Raw genomic sequence first — 16,649 nt, forward strand, 5'->3', positions numbered from 1 at the left:
GATCGCACACGGCACCAATGTATCCCCTTTTCAGCCAGAGTCCTGCCACGCCCCCGCCCCCCGGCAACATACCATGCCACCTTCCTCCGATCTTCCTCAGGGTCACAGCACAAGCCCCACACACAGACGGACATAAGAGCCCAAATGTTATATCTTTGCCAAGAATAGTGTCAAGAAGTTACTGAAGACTGTGTGTATTTAAAGAGGGAATAAGCTCCCTTCACACCACTGGTCAGTGTATTCCTGAATCCGCTGTGCACATGGCTGGGTTTCCGTGTCACCTGAGCCTCTGTGGCGTCTCGGTGCTTGTGATCAGGCGCGCAACACCCATTGGACTCACAGGGCTTCAGCCCCCCCCGTCGTGTGTGGCAGCCCGGGATGAGACACCTTCCCGGGCAAAAAAGCAGCCGCACCCGAGCACTTCACAGGTCTTTAAAAGACCATTTGCATGTTAATGAGGCCTTGCTGTTGTTTCAACCCTTCTAAGAGCCCCTGCAACTCCACTCTGCCTATTGCTTAAAGTTCAGCCCCCCCGAAATTTTTGCTCAGCCCCCCCCCCGAAATTTGGCTCTAGTTGCGCCTCTGCTTGTGATCACATGTTGGTGTTTAAGAAAGCTGCCTGATGTGCCATGCATGAAGGCCGGTGGTGGGATGCTGCCGGAATCAAGGATGTCAAACATGGGCTTAGTTTACCAAACAATCTCCATGACTTTCTGAAAAGGGGCGCGGACAAGCCCTATAACCAGACCCTCCCAAGATAGTAATCTGTCCATCTGATGTTACCTAAGATTTCCCAATGTAAGATGAAGTGGATTCTTTTCCTGTAATATCAGTTCCTTTTGAATCATGTTTAGGGCTCCCAGTTTTCAGGTATTTATTTTTTTAACATTTCCGTCTGTATTTATCCATATTTATTTTGTGATCATTTTATCCGAATTTATCCGCATTTTATTTTGTTACAAGCAAAAAAAGAAGATGCGGTTAGTATTTTTCCACATTTATTTCAATCGGCTATGCGTGCTGGGTTGTTATAGGTTTAGATAGATGGGTAAATGGGTTACTGCTTTTAACAAAGAGATCCTTTTGTTACTTGCAGTTAATAAATTGCAGTCCTAACGTAACCTTCACTTTCTTATGCAACACATAATTATACATTGATTTACACACATATGATTTATTGTCAATGTATGATGTAAAGCGCTCTGACACATTGCATTATGATGAGTGATGAGTAGGCATATAGCGCTATAAAAAAAATAAAACACACAATAGTGGAATTTAAATTGATGGGACAGACCAACACGTCTAACATTCTTACAGTGCGTTCATATCTCTTGGCTCCAGGGCCGAATATGGCTCATTACATCACGATGTATTACATCGCGTGCTTTTACAACGCAATCGTTACAACGACCGCGTTGTTAGTACGCTATGCATTTACATCGCAAGTCATTACAACGACTTGCACTAGGGGGCGCACTGGACTTAGGAATAGTATTAATTACTATTCTTACTACAGTTTGCGCAACAGTAGGGAAGGTGTTTGAATTCATTTCCAATACCTCAGCACCCCCTAGTGCAAGTCGTTGTATTGGCTTGCGATGTAAATGCATCGCGTACTAACAACGCGGTCGTTGTAACGACCGCATTGTAAATGGAGCGCGATGTAATGACAGCGTTGTAAACACTGTTTCTCCCAGGGACTGAATAGAAGTGAAAAGCAGGCCTCTCTTAAGTACCTGTGGGGTGATAAGCTGTGCACATTTGTTTTCCCTCAATTACTTTTAGGTATGCGTCTTCCTCCTCACCGGGCCCCACCCCCCTTAGTTTCCCGCAAGTATACTTAAACAAAAGGAGGCCTGATGGCCCCCTTAATGTCGACCTTTGTTATTGGCTCAGCTGAAATTTGATAAGCCCTCTCCCCGTCCTGCACTCGGACAGGCTTGTCTTCACCTAGCAAACAGCAGCAAAGGGAACCATATTTATGGGCATTTTTCCTTTTCTATTCATAAATACAGACTAAAGAAAAATATTTTTCCGTCAGTATTTATATGCAAAAATCCATTTAAACAGAAAACCGGGAGACTTAATCATATTATAGGGAGGCATTCACAAGAGGCAGATGTAACTAATTTGCTCTCTTATTTTTCATTGTGTTATTCACCCCCTTTGTTTCTATTTTTCTCCCAGATTGTTTTTCTAGCAGTTTGATCATTTTCTGGATTCGTTCTTTTCTCATTCCTGCCAGGGATATTGGGGCATTGCTGTTTTCCTTTCCATAAATCTTTATCTTCAGTGAGGAGCTACAAGATTGCTAAGGGTTTTTCCCCTTTCTTGTATTTTCCTTCTACCCAGGTGCGGCTCCTCCATTTGAGTGGAGGAGCATCGCCCCACAAGCCCCAGAGCGGAAAAATAAAATGGTAGTAAAGATTATTTCTTACCATTTCATTTTTCAGCAACCCTTCTCGAACTGAGTGTCAAGACGGGACGGGCCATTGCTGCAGAGTGGAGGCAGGGAGCTGTGAGCTAAAGTTGGAAATCCGCATGTCTTTTTCGCCGGCCGTCTTGCATCAGCCAGACAGACATGCGCACTTTAAACCTCTCTAACCCAGCTGTCCTAGACAGCCGGGTTAGAGAAAGCACAGGCCTCCAGTGCTCTTGAGAGTGCTGAGTGAGGCCACTCCCTCTAATCCTGGCGCTTCTCTCATGCTGTTGAGAGCAGCACCAGGATTGGTTAGGGGAGCTGGCTGAGTCCCGCGTTGGAGCCTGCTTCGAAGAAAGAAGATCTGAGCGAGGAGAATGTCGGGCAGCAAGCCAGGAAGGTAAGTCTATTTTATTTATTTATTTTTTGTGCCCCCGGCCTCACCCTCGGTACATGCCAGCCACCACTGCTTCTACCTAGGACCCTCTTAAAGGGATGCTAGACACCTTTCTTGTGTACTGATTTTTGCAGAGTGGCACTGTGGTTACTGGGAGGATTCACCATTTCTTCAGGCAACCAAGAAAGGAACTTTAACAGACCTTATCAGTATCCAGTCCTTGACACCGATCTGTATACATGATAATCCCTGACAACAATTGAGGGGAAAAGGGAACTTCAGCAGGAGTCCATTGGGGAGTATACTTCTTCCCTAGTGTTCTCTGACCAGGATCTCTGGGCCTGATGCAAATAACAGAGTCAATAACTTCAAAAGGCAGTACTTCTGAAACTGGTTGATGTGACCAAGATATTTTTCATCCTCCCACGTTTCCAAAGGTTGTATTCTGGAGATCGCAGAACATGGCTTCAATATTTTCATGTGGCAAAACCTGAGATACCCTTATCTATGAAACCGCTAAACCTGGTTAACGTTTCCCATGCTCGGGACACCCACATTGCTGTGAGAATACAGTGGGGCAAAACCAGACTCTTGTGAATTGTGGCTTTAATGTACGATTTCTTCTCAATCAATGGTTGAATTTAAAAGTGGTTTGAGGGTCATGTAAACCAAAGCCATGTGTACCAACCCCACTGATCACCTTCAGGGCAGGAGAGAGGACCGGGTAATCTTGAAGTTCATTCTTTAGAGAGCCACCAGAGGCGCACCAGGGATGAGGGACAGAGAGGGCCGACATGTGTTCTCTGATCCTTGCAGAGTTGATCGGTACCCTGGGCCACATTCAGTGTTGAGATGACTTGCTTCCACAGCCCCTCAGACTCCAAGCAGCTAGGTTCTCATCTTCTCTTTAGACAAGTTACTCCTGCAGGACTATACTTTTAGCACTAACCTCCAAAGCAAGGTGATTTCTTCCTTCGAGGCAGATTCAGGCAGCACGTCCAGCAGGTTTCAGGACCCAAATTCAATCCCGGTGGTCAATAATTTCCATAAACACTTGTGGATCTGGCCTGCCCCTGGTCAAGAGAATTCCTGGAACCCTGTGCAGAGATTCAACCTAGTATACTGCCAGGAATAGGGTTATTAATTTGAGAGAGGGGCACCCCTACCAACTCACTCTGGTTAGGTCACAACACAATTCTGAGATAATCTTTGTTCAACCTCTGGTAGCTACGGCACAAGCAGCAGGCACTCCCCAGAAGAGTATGTGCTAAGTTCAAGCAGTACCGATAATTTCAGAGTAAAGAAGACAACACAATAATACTTCGAAACCAATTAACAAAGTTTTAGAAAAAAAACTAATGAGCAGAAATACACCAAGTTCATCAAAATCGGTTAGGCAGGGGGCGTGGCTAGCAGCCGTCGAGAATGGCCGCTGCGTAATCGAGCTCCTACATTCCCGATGCCTATCCTGACACATCCGCTGCCATCCACGACGAAATACATGCTCTGATGCCAGTGTGATAACTCTTCAATCCCCCCTGGGTACTTTGGATCGGTGGACGGAGGAACGGCTGCCCTGTGTCGTCTGTTTCCTATGACGGGGCTTCAAACACTAATGGCGGCGCCCAGGAGACACCCGAAGTGAGGGATGGTCCCGAGGCGTGACGGGGATCGGACCCTGATCGGTGGCTGCCTGTAAGGTATTCCTCAGCACAGCGGCGGATGCAGGGTGCGGGCGGCCCGTAAACCGACGTGCGGAAGTGGGGCGCCTGAAGAGGCTGGAACACAGCCCGGCACTACGTTCAGCGGTGAGGAGCACCCGGGGTGCGCCGGAACTACTGGAGGCCCCGGCTTCGCAGCCTGGGCAGCGAGACGTGCTGCCACAGGCCCTGAGAAGTACGTACGGTGGTGCGGAGACCCAACGAAGGGGCTAGAAGAGTCTGGCTGTGGTGGGTGCCCGGTTAGGGAAACCTGCACGTTCCCTTCCCCCTGGACTCGGAGACCTGGCCGCGGAGGATACATTGAGGCCCCAGCGTGCGGCCGTTACGGGAGGGTGACATGGAACGGATGCTGCTAAGGGGGGCGCTGTCTGCTGCCGCTTTTGTGCCACTGGATGAGAGGTGCTACGAGCCCACTGTAAAGGGCTGTGACCGGGTGAAGAGGCTTGAACTGAACTGAAGAGCACCCGGTGAGAGGTGAGTCTACTGGGGTCCCGGCTTCAGGGCCTGGGCTGAGGGCCGTGCTACTGAAGGTGACACGGGACAGTGACGCGGAGCGGAGGCTGCAGTGAGGGGGCTGTCTGCGACCGCTTCTGCATTCATCGGCAAGAGGTGCCCGGAGCTTCGACTAAAGGGCTGGAGCCTAGCGGAGAGGGTTGGACTGCAGGCCTTCGGAGAGTGGAGTTCGATGGACTACCTGCACAGGAGGTAGGAAGAGTGAGTGGATGTTGGAGGAGTCTGGGATAATCTGTGCAGCAGTGACCAACGCCAAAGGTGCATAGAGGAGGCCGGGGAGAAGAGACCTGCAGGAGAGGTGGGGCTGGATGGGTTTGCAGGAATAAACCCTGAGGCCCGCACTCTGACTGCGCTCAAGGGGTCTGGTAGATGGCCTGGACTCGAAGGGCGAGGCCTTGACTCCTGATCCTTTGGAAGCAAGTGTAGACAGGATAAGTCGGCGACAGCTGGAGTCTCAGCCATAGGAGCTTTCGAGGCCTAGACCCTATTGTCGAGGAGTGGGGCAGGTGATCTGGTACCCCTGAGATAACTGCTGTAGAACGGCGAAAATAGAGGACAGAGACACTTCGCACAAGAAGTTGGGGAGGCTAACCACGCCACCTCGACAAACATCGCGGCGAGTTGAGCTACCCAACCGGTTATACCCAGCGCTTGAAAGTAGGGACAACGGGGCAGCGGCTCCGGAAGTAGGAAACAAACTCATTCACTCCTGCCGTTGACGGTCCCCACCTAGTGGTCCGCTTGCTGCTGTGTAATCATGGCAACGGGAGGGAAGGGTTCCAAGAACAGTGCCCAAAAGCAGCTGGCAAAATTTGCTTGGTCCAAAACGGTGGGCACGGGGGACTCACCGCAATCGGAGACGGGTGGAGGGGCAGCGGTGGGGGAAACTTCACCTGGACAAGGCCCGGAGCCAACTCTACATGATGTCATGGTGACTATTAATGGGGTGCGTGCCTCGGTGGACTCTGTTACAGTGGAAGTCTCTCTAGTGCGAGCCGATCTCCGGAAGATGGACGAGAAGGTCAAAGGGCTAAAGATGGTAACTAGTGCCTTGCAGTCAGATACGTCGGAACTCCAAACGCAAATGCTCGAAATGCAGAAGAGGCAAGAGAGGATGTCGCAGCAGCTTGATGAGTACGAAGGGCGTCCGACGCAATAACATCCGAATTTTAGGGGTTCTGGAGAGAACGGAGGGACTGGCAGCAGACCTATATGTGGAACATCTTATCACGAAGCACCTGAAGCCTAAGACGTTGTCCAGCTATTTTTCCATTGAAAGAGCCCATAGGGTACCAGGAGGAAGGCCAAAACCGGAAGCCCCCCCGAGGCCCCTTATTGCTCGAGTGTTCAACTATCGACATAGGGACACTATCCTGCAGACCAATCCCCCCCTGCATATAGACAATTACAAAGTGGCTTTCTTTCCGGACTATACGGCGAAGGTTCAGGCCCAACGTCAAAGCTTCTAGGCAGTAAAGAGGGAACTACGAGATCGAGAAGTAAAGTATGCAATGCTCTTTCCTGCACGGTTGAGAGTGTAATCAGAGGTCAAGTCGTGGTTTTTTGACTCTCCAGAGGCAGTATGGGAATGGATGGAAGGCTGGAGAACGGTGGGAAGCCAAAGAAGAGACAGACCGGGTAGACCCGGTCGGCAGAGGGATCTCAGTAAAGAGACAGGTGATAAAGGCTCGGGGAGGAGGGAAGTCAGATGAAGGAACGGGACTGATGGACCTGGGCGGTGAGGAAAGTGAACGTAAGCCCAACTGCAAGCGCAAGTAGAGGGGATGGGAGGGGGAACTTCACCACTACGAGACTTCCTTAGAGTGATGACCTTTGGCCTCACTGGTGGGGAGCCGGTGTCCGACTGGAAAGCGCAAGTAGGGGGGGGGGGGATCGGGGGAGGAGTTGCTAAACCCAGTAAAGCGAGACTTATCAATTGGGACTTAGTGAGCGATTACAGGCCGATCGGTTTTAAGTGTTGTGAGCTGAATGGGACCCTATAAAACGAACTGTGGATGGAAAAAATATTAGTTAATTGTGATATGAACTGGCAGAATTTTTGGGAAAGCTAACTTTTTAAGCTACTTCTATTCTTTCTCTCTTTTAATGTCCGAATTTGCCTTGGTTATTTTGATGTTGTCATGTCGGACATGTCCTTTCCACTGCATTCCCACTCACTTTGCCCTACATTACATAGCGACCAGTAGCGGCAGACACAAGCAAGAAGTGGTGCGGGTGCGGAGGAGTACAGGAGGGGGTGCGGGAGGTTTAATAATAATAAAAAAAGGCTTACCTGAAGCTGCTGACACACGCCCCGTGCCTCGCTGTTGCTCTTCTTCCTGGTCCCAGCAGACAATGGAACAGCATCAGAGACTCCTTGGGCAATTACCGGGCTGCTCTCATGCTCTGTGCTATTTATCCAACCTTTACTGTACAATACAGCTGGGTTGGAGAAACCTAACTGCACATGTCTGTTTAGCCGGCCTAAGACGGCTATGCAAAAAGACATGCACACTTAGAAGTGCACTCCACTCCTCCCTCCCATGGTTTGGCCCCGTCCCTCCCTACACACACTGGCTCAGCCAGCAGGTGAAAAATAAAACGATAATAAAATATTGTTTTATGGGGCGACGCTCCTCCGCCATTGTGGAGGAGCTGCCGCTGATAACAACATCTCTGATCTGGCAAGTGTGGATCACTTTCACACACAATTAGATCTTAAAGTATGATTAGTGGTTAGTTTGATAAAGACATTGACAGACTGTTGACTGCCCAGAAAAGATAGGTGACTATGAAAGTGTCAGCGAAGGACTTGAGAAATGCTTTTTTGCCAGACTCTTCCCCTTCGGGTACACATCTTTCTGCTGCTATGTTAGATAGTCTGAAAATCAAAATACCCCAGGTACACATCTATATGTTGCTATGTTAGACCAGTCTAAATATTCAAATACTCCAGGTACATTTTTGTAATATTTTTTGTCAAGCAATGGCAATCAAACACATTATCAAGATTGTGAAGCACTGTTTATTACATTTCGTTCAAGTCTATTGATTCTTTTTAATGCAAAGAAGCAATTCATTACAAAGACGCAATTCCCCATAAAGAGTTCTGTACCCATATTCATCATAGCCTCCATTGAAGAGCGTTTAGGTATCCGTAGTCATTCGTCCATGGGGTCTCCCGGTTTAGTTGACTACCAGATAATATGCTAAGGTGCACTATGCATAGGCACTGCTGGGACATCAGCAGATATTTGTGCATTACATCATCTTGACATATCATTGCAGAAGGTCTGGCTAACTGTATTAAGTCTTGTGATATGTGTGGGAATAATGCATTTCAGTGGTATTTATTGTTGTTTCATTGGGATTGTTCTTTGTTTGCAGGTGCAGGATCACATCTGGTAAAGGCAGGCGTTATGTACTGGAGGATTTGATGAAAAACCAAAAGGGTCGCCTCCCAGGAGATCCTCCCGTTCTTTCTGCAGCCATTTGCAGGACGGCTCTAAATGGATGCCGGCCCTTAGTGTCAGCGCAAGGTGAGAGGCGAGAGGTAAGGCCAGGCACAACAGAAGAGCGACGGGCCTATCTCCAGCTCTCCAGTCCCATCCGGCCAGTCTTCAGACCAGTCACTTGCAGATCAGGACTTCTCAGAAGCAAACGCCTCAATGGTGCGCAGATGCATGTACAACTAAGGCCAGATGTGATGCAATACTCCCACCGCCCAGTAGTGGAAACCCTTTGTGTATGTGGTGTGGTGTGCATGTCACCTCGGTCCACTGCTGAGCTGCGCGCTTGGCCACAGTTCAAAAAATCCAAAACAGAGCTTCACGTGTACCTGCCTAATGGAGAATTACCGCAACCGGACACCGGAGATTGTGAATCTCTGGATGAAGGGTTCATCGAGGAGGCAGACGCAAAGCTGTCCACACTTAGTATACAGGACAAACACCAACAACAATGAAGAACTCATATAACAGAAATGTCTGTATATAAGATGACATGTTCCAAATGACATCAGATTGTCAGGATCAAGTAGAACCAAAAGCTACACAAATTAGTCATATAAGGAAAACAGACTTTTTGTGAATTTTGTGATGAACCCAAACTGTGTATCTTAAAATCTTTTCAAAGAGAATGGAAATATATTTGACTTGAAAACTACTGCATTGAATCATGTCTTAATTACTGTTTTCTTATCAGAATTACACTTTTGAAAGCTTTTAAGCAACTGTATGTTTTAATATGTGTCAAACATTTGGTTACTCTGACGGACACCAGAAAACCAATGATTCGAACAACAAACCCCATGAACATGTTACATTTTTAGTTTTTGCGTAATGGCACTTAAACGTTGCAAAGAGGAAAGTGTTTCCTTGGCATTACAGGAGTCTGACAAGGGCAACGCAGGTAGGACGTAATCATTGAATTTTGTGCTTATGGTCACTCCATTGCATTTCATGAACTCATTTATTTGTGTGCCCATTGATCATCTATAAACACATGTAGCATTTAGTATTATTTGCACATGTATACAATATATTATTTGCTCTATTATAGTTTGATAGCACAGCAATAATTCATATATGAATTCGCATGATCTATAATACCGTATAAAATTAAGTGAAGGTGTCACATGATTAATATGTTAACTCTTGAATTTCACATCATTCGATGTGAGGCTTTCTCTTTTTCAAAATAATTAGAAAAGTGTATTTAAGGTGGGTACAGGCAAGTACACGTTACAGAGGACATCTTCAACTTCCTAGGAGACCAGATCAAGTAAGAAGAATCTCAGCCAACCTTCTTGAATCTCAGAGCAAGCCTGGTCTCATTAGCCCTCTGGGAGGCCATATTTACTGAGCAGGAGAGATAAACAACAACCTTCTTCACACAGAAAAACACTTCTGTTGTTCAACAGAACAGGCGAGAGACCACCTTAAAAACGTGTGCAAGCCCTTTTAGTGCTAAAATAGCTTTTCTATAGGCAAGAAGAGAGGAGCCATCTCTTTATGCAGCAGAATTTGATATCCTCAACCACCGTTACACTGTTGCAATTCTTTTTAGTGTTTTGTTTCGTAACGCCCATAATTGCCACCGCTTTGTTCATTCTTTTAGTTACAACTACACACATTGTTGGCACTAGGATAAGTAGCTTATTTTAATAAGATCATAACACATATCCCTATTGTGCATTCTGGAGCGTGTCTTTTCATGCTGAAAAGAGATTCAGAACCTACGACCCAATAATTCTGTGAATTCTCACAGGACTAATCGTTACCAAGAATGCACCATCCTCATGTAGTGCTCATGTGGTTCATGGACTACAGTCCACTAGGTTTCCTGGCTCTAGCTGGTAAGTTGGTACTGAGTCTGCATCACCGTCAAAGGGTTTAGAAAACCTAATTCTAGGGCCGTACCATATTTTCTATGGTATTGCAAAAAAACGTGTCAGATACAGCATATTTTACTCTTTGCCTAGTATGTGGAAAATTCTGCAGTAAAACTGTCTAACTTTCTCACAACCGGGCCGTGTTTAAGATAGTTTAAGATAATTAAGGGTGTGAATGCACCTGCTGCACAGATCTATGTGCATCCAGCAAATCTCAGGGCACAATATTGATAAGATACCTCAGTTGGTTAATGTACTTGATGCAGAGAACTTTGTCTAATAAGCTGCACCAAAGATTACTTTGTAATAAAAAAGCTTAGAGGGCATATGTGCACAGCCTGCAGATCACAGGTTTGTGTCTTAGTAAACTAGGTAGGTTAGTTGCCCTCTGTAAATGTCCACATGTAACTTACCCAGGATATGCTTAAATCCTTGCAGGTGTTATTTCAATATTTCAGTTATTGAAAGGGTTATTTAATGGGTACCATTGAGGAGAGTAGTAATTGCCACTTAGTCTCAGATTATTCAGTTTCTGTCAAGGGCTGTGTTAATGGCCATTCTTAATGTAATTGCACATTTGTAACATTTATAACTTAAAGAGCTTGTAAAAATAAAAGGCTTTCTTATCTTGGTTTAAATGTCAGCCTTCATGTGAAACAGAATGTATATGGTTTCCTCCTGACTGACTGCTGAGCCTTAAGGCATGGTGTCAAATGTCCAGAGTTGCGCCACCCCCTTGACTTCTGATACCTACTCCCAGCACAGGCTCTCTGACAAAAGGATTAATTGATTCTACATGATGTGAGATGGTGTATTGTGAGGACACTAGGGGACAGAATCTGCCTGGTGCAGAGCCAGGGCACTGGAAATCACTTCCTGCTTCAAGGAATTTCACAGGAAGTATGAGGAGGAGCACCCTAGGTTGGGATAGCATAGGGTCAACATGGGGGCTGTAGTATTGTGGGCCAAGGAGTGTTTAGTATCGCACCCCCGGCCTCGCAATGCACTTGGTATGGCCCCACAGTCACATGACTGAGGGCCTAAATAAATGGCCGGTACTGCGCATAGGCAGTTTCACGCTAGGCCATGACTAGTGTGTGTCATGTATAATCTCTCGCACCGCATGGCCTGCGCACAGAATTCTGAGGCTAACCCTGGGTACCCACTTCTCCAGAACATAACAGCTGGCGACAAGGACGGTGGACTTCTGCCCTTGCATCGACACCCTGCTGCACCTGGCCCCGCCAATGTTCCCGGCAGTGGAAGGAGGCTCTGAGCACCCTCTGCGTGGCAACGCCCTGCCGACCACGCCTGACCTCCAGCAGTCGACACAGACAGCGGCCCCGCATCCCCATTGCCCACCGCCCACACCGCCTACTCTCTCTGAGTCATCTGTGCTCGGCGAGCACACAATTTTTGGACCTGTTGAACCAGGAACCCTGCAACAAACCCCTAGCTTCCATGCCAGCCCTGGGAAGGGGCACCTGATTTACTCCCTATACTGCAACTGCAGCCCAGTAAAGGGAGAGACTACAACAGGCATGTGTGCCTCACGAAGCAAGGCTCATGGCCAGACAGTGAGAAGGCCTGCAAGAAGGCACATGCGCCTGATGCTGAGATGCCCACAACCAAGCATTGCGTAGCCACTGTGCCCAGTTTTGCCAACAACACCATGCACCAGGAAGATCGCCATATATCTCCCTGCATCCTACATAACTAGAGGGATGGCAGAAGAGCCAGTAAGGAGCCACACCACACGCTACTCTTGGCACAACCAACGGCACACCACCCCACCGACTGCTCATCCACCCACACAAAATAACTGTGCTGATGGCGTTCGTCCCCACCATTGAACCTTTTGTTGTGACCAGAGCACTGTCTACATAGGCCACCAAGTGGGCAACCTGGCTAGATTGCCTAAAAATGTACTTTTCTGCAGTGGGACTAGAAGCAGACAGGCATCGGCCTATGCTCCTCCAGCTAAGTGGTGCCACCGTCCACAAGCTGGCAAAAACAGTACATGAAGCTGGCCCACCGTGCACCTACATCACGCTCAGCTCTGACTGCTGACTTTGCATGCCTGGCCAGTCTGGATTATGAGCGGTTCCTGCTTCAGCAAACCCGGCAGACACCAGATGAATATGTGGATGAATTATATGCCAAACTCCAAGAGCTAGCGAGTACGTGCACTCTTCCAGACGAACAAAATGAAGTTTGAGCTCAGTTCATCTGGGACTGTTTGTTAGTAAAGCTTTGAGCGCACAGCCTTCAGGTGCCCCACATGACGATGGTAGACATTCTCACCATGGGCCAATCAAAAGAACTGTCAAAATCGTGGGCCGCCCAGATGGAAGCAACCCTTCAGTGTGCCATCAAGAATGAGCCAATCAACCAGGTAGGAGCATCCATGTCGTCTTGCGACACAAGAGACGCCACAAACTACCAGACATTGTAGGTGGTGCCAAGGTCCTACCCCACACTCTGGAGACTGCCCCACCAAAGGGAGAAAATGTTCTGCATGTGGAAAAATGAACCACTACGCAAAGGTCTGCTGCTCCACAACCCCAGCGAAAGGGCCCAAAAAGAAGACAGCCAACCGGGTGGACAAAGAATCCATGCTCGCAGATGAGAATGACATGGATGACCACGAATCAGAGAGAACGTTCCATGTCATACACATCGTGGATCCGGCCCTAGGCCGTATCCGCCGCACCCCTCTGTGCCAAGTCACCATCGATGAAAAACCACTGGTGGCCCTCATAGACACTGGAGCGTCAATCAACATACTACCACTATTGATACACAGCTAAATGTCCTCCCCACCAGCACTTTGTCCCACCACCACCACCAGGGTTTAGGCCTATGGCACCTCCACATACCTCCAGCTCACAGGACTGTTCACCACCACAATCAGCCATGAAGAACAAACTACCAAAGCAAAGGTTTATGTCACAAAGGTGGGGCCGATATGCTCTTCAGTTGCCACACAGCTGAACAACTGCAGCTGGTCCTATTTGCGGTTGGTGTCAATGTCAGTGCTATAAACTCGCTCCTGGATGAATTTGAAGACCTTTTCCAAGGCATCGGATGCCTCAAAACCGAGTAGTTGAGCTATACATTGACAATTGGTGCAACCGGTCACACTGCGCCACCACAGGGTGGCCTTTCAGCTTCGACTGAAAGTGGAGGCGCATCTGCTGAAGTTTGAAAAACTGGAAGGGACAACACCCTGGATATCACCCATAATAGTAGCAAGCAAGCTGAAGCAGCCCAGAGAAGTCCATTTATGCATCACCATGAGGCTCCCGAACACTGTGATCAAGAGGGAGTGCCACATAGCACCAACTGTGGATGACATTGTAGGTGAACTCTCCGGCTCCCGATGGTTCTCCAAAATGGACCTATGGTCTGGCTACCACCAGATCCTCCTGGCGCCCGAGTCCCGGCATGCAACCACATTCTCCACCCACCACGATTTGAGGCAAAATAAGCGCCTTAACTTCAGCATCTCCAGTGCTGCCAAGGTGTTTCAAGACATCATCATGGGAGTGCTGGCTGGCCTTGCCGGAGTGTCGAACATCAGAAATGACATTCTAGTTCACTCACCTACTCTGGAGGAACATTTTCACAGACTACGCTCAGTGTTTCACCAGCTACAAAGCTGCAGCCTCACTTTGCACAAAGAGAAATGTGAATTCCTGAAGAAAGAGATATGTTTCTTTGGATACCGTTTCTCCATGAAAGGGATCACCCCTGACCTGGCCAAAGTCCTTGACATTAAGGCCGCACCAGCACCTTCCACATTCACCGGAGTCAGAAGCTTCTTAGGAATGGTCACCTACAGGGGCCGGTTCATGCCAAACGTAGCTGAACTCACAGGACATCTGTGAGACCTCACCAAATCGTCTACCCCCTGCCAATGGGGTCCCGAACAAGAGAAGTCATTCAAGGACACAAAGCAAGCTCTAGCTGAAAACACTACACTCATATATTTCGACCTCAAAAACAACACGGAGCTGGCCATGGACGCTAGCCCCATGGCTCTGGGAGATGTACTGTCCCAGCCACAATTTTGAAGAGTGTGGGCCCCCGTTGTCTATGCCAGCCATGCTCTGACCCCCACAGAGCAGCAATACTCATATCGAAAATGAAGCTATAGCCATTCATTTGGCTTCAGTTATTCCCACATCAACCTAAATGGACACCTGTTCACAGTCAGTACCAATCACAAACATTTGGTCCCACTGTTCAAAGGGTCAGCGTTGAAGCCCCAGCTCCGGTTTGAGATATGGATACTCCAGTTACTGGAATACCATCCTTCAGTGGAGTATCGACCTGGAGCCCATAACCCTGCGGGTTATCTCTCAAGACATGCCCGCCCTGCCAAACTGCAGGAGGAACAAGAGGCTAAGGACGCAGAAGAATACATGAAGGTAATCATGGAATGGTCATGCCACCTCCCAATATCTCTGACCAACATCATAGAAGCCACCCGAGCAGATGGCTGTCTGCAACAGGCCATAGTGCCAACCAGGTCGCAGAGGTGGAACACCATTATGGTGGCCCTTCCCCAAAAGATTGTGGAAGCCCAAAGCACGCTAAGATCCCTGCAAAACATGAAAGACAAACTCACCATCTCGGCAGACAGATGTCTACCTGTGAACTCTGGGTCGTCATTCCAGCCAGTTTGACTCTGCAGATGGTGGACCTGGCCCACGGATCACACAAGGCAGTCGTCAAGATGAAAAACAGGCTGAGAAGCAAAGTATGGTTTCCCAGCCTGGATGAGAAGGTCGGACAGACAGTCCAGCAATGTGACCTCTGCCAGGCCATCAGAGAGGTGATCCCCTTCCCCCAACATCACAGCGCGAGTCCCTGAACTTCTGTGGCAGTGCACTAGCCTGGATTTTGGCACTCTCCCAGATGTCAGAAACCTATTGCTAGTCATCAATAACTTTTGTAAATATATGGAGGTGGAGATCGTGAAGACAACCTCAGCGGAAGAGACAATTCCCAAGCTAGAGAAAATTGTAGCCATGCATGGCCTAATACGGGACCTCCGAAGGGACAAAGGACTGCTTTTCATCAGCCAAGACCTCGCCATCTACCTGACAGCCAGAGGAACAAAACACCGCCGGATCACCCCCCCACCCCACCCACCCGGTGTCCCCCAGCCAACGGTGAGGTCAGAAGGGTTATGAGAACCATCACGAAAGCCATCCGCATAGCCCAGGTGGACCAACAGTACGTGCAACCTACACCTTTTTGAAGGACTACCGCCAGACCTCACACACCACCAGCGGAGTAGCACCCAGCATCCTTTATTTCAGGTGAAGAGAGGAATAAGCCCAGTGCCCCCCAACCATGCTCACTCACGCAGGGGGGATGAAAACCGACGAGCATCTCAACACAGGTGAGCCAATGCACCAAGACTCTCCATAGAGGACTTAGTGCTGGTAAGAGACTGACATCCAGGGAGTAAGTTCCAGCTCCCATTTGAGCGCCACCTGTGGAAAATCACAAGGATCCAATGTACTATGGTATCGGCCTCCAGGGGCCGAGAGACAGTCACCCTTACTGCTTACTATTTCAAACAATTCCGAGGAAATCCCGGAGTCTCACATGACCCGATGGACGAACACGCACCAGAAGAGCGGGACAATCTGGAAGTGGCTGATCCACTCCTGCCATTCCCCAAACCACTAACATCCCTGCAGCATCGCCGAGACACCTTCAAACCAGCTCTGCCTTCTGCCCTGCATGTGGAAAAGGACACTGAAATACCCACACTGAACCCAATGGACATGACTTGGGTCTCCTGAGATATAACGTCCGGCAGAATCCAACTCCGTCCAGCAACTCCAGGACTATGAGGTGAACTAGCAGAGTCTGGGAAGCAGGCCAGGGCGAACAGGAAAACAGGCTGCCAGTATCCTTTAGCAAGTACGGGTTGTGCTCTACATTGTATGTTGTACCCCAACAGATGCTGTTTTTGACCCAGTATTGTAACTGGTCAGTCATTTGTTTTATTTATCATTCTTGTTAGTTATTGTAGTGACTGGCTGGTCACGGTCTAGTGTTTGTAGTATATGTTTCCATCAGCCACTCCTCCCGGGCTGGCTTCTACACTCACCCCACACCCATCCATCACAGGTGTCACTGGTCAGGTGAACCTGCTAATAAAAGGGTTCTAGGCGCACGTGC

General features: G+C 48.4%; 1 protein-coding gene across 2 annotated transcripts in view; it reads left to right on the forward strand.

Moving 5' to 3' along the window:
- The window catches only part of LOC146857472 (uncharacterized), a 66,071-nt gene extending 56,860 nt beyond the window's left edge, over positions 1-9,211 (forward strand). The window contains exon 2 of one of the 2 annotated variants that reach the window (XR_014979580.1): positions 8,441-8,571. Coding sequence is in view for 1 of the 2 variants with exons in the window: in XM_085646824.1 (XP_085502950.1) it covers positions 8,441-9,017 (577 nt within the window). In the remaining variant the exon portion in view is untranslated. Of the gene's footprint in view, positions 1-8,440 lie in introns of both variants that reach the window. The other variant, XM_085646824.1, reaches the window with a different exon arrangement.
- Positions 9,212-16,649: the final 7,438 nt, after the last annotated feature.

This window comes from Triturus cristatus, chromosome 3_2 (genome assembly GCF_964204655.1).
Source record: "Triturus cristatus chromosome 3_2, aTriCri1.1, whole genome shotgun sequence".
NCBI classification, from domain to species: domain Eukaryota; kingdom Metazoa; phylum Chordata; class Amphibia; order Caudata; family Salamandridae; genus Triturus; species Triturus cristatus.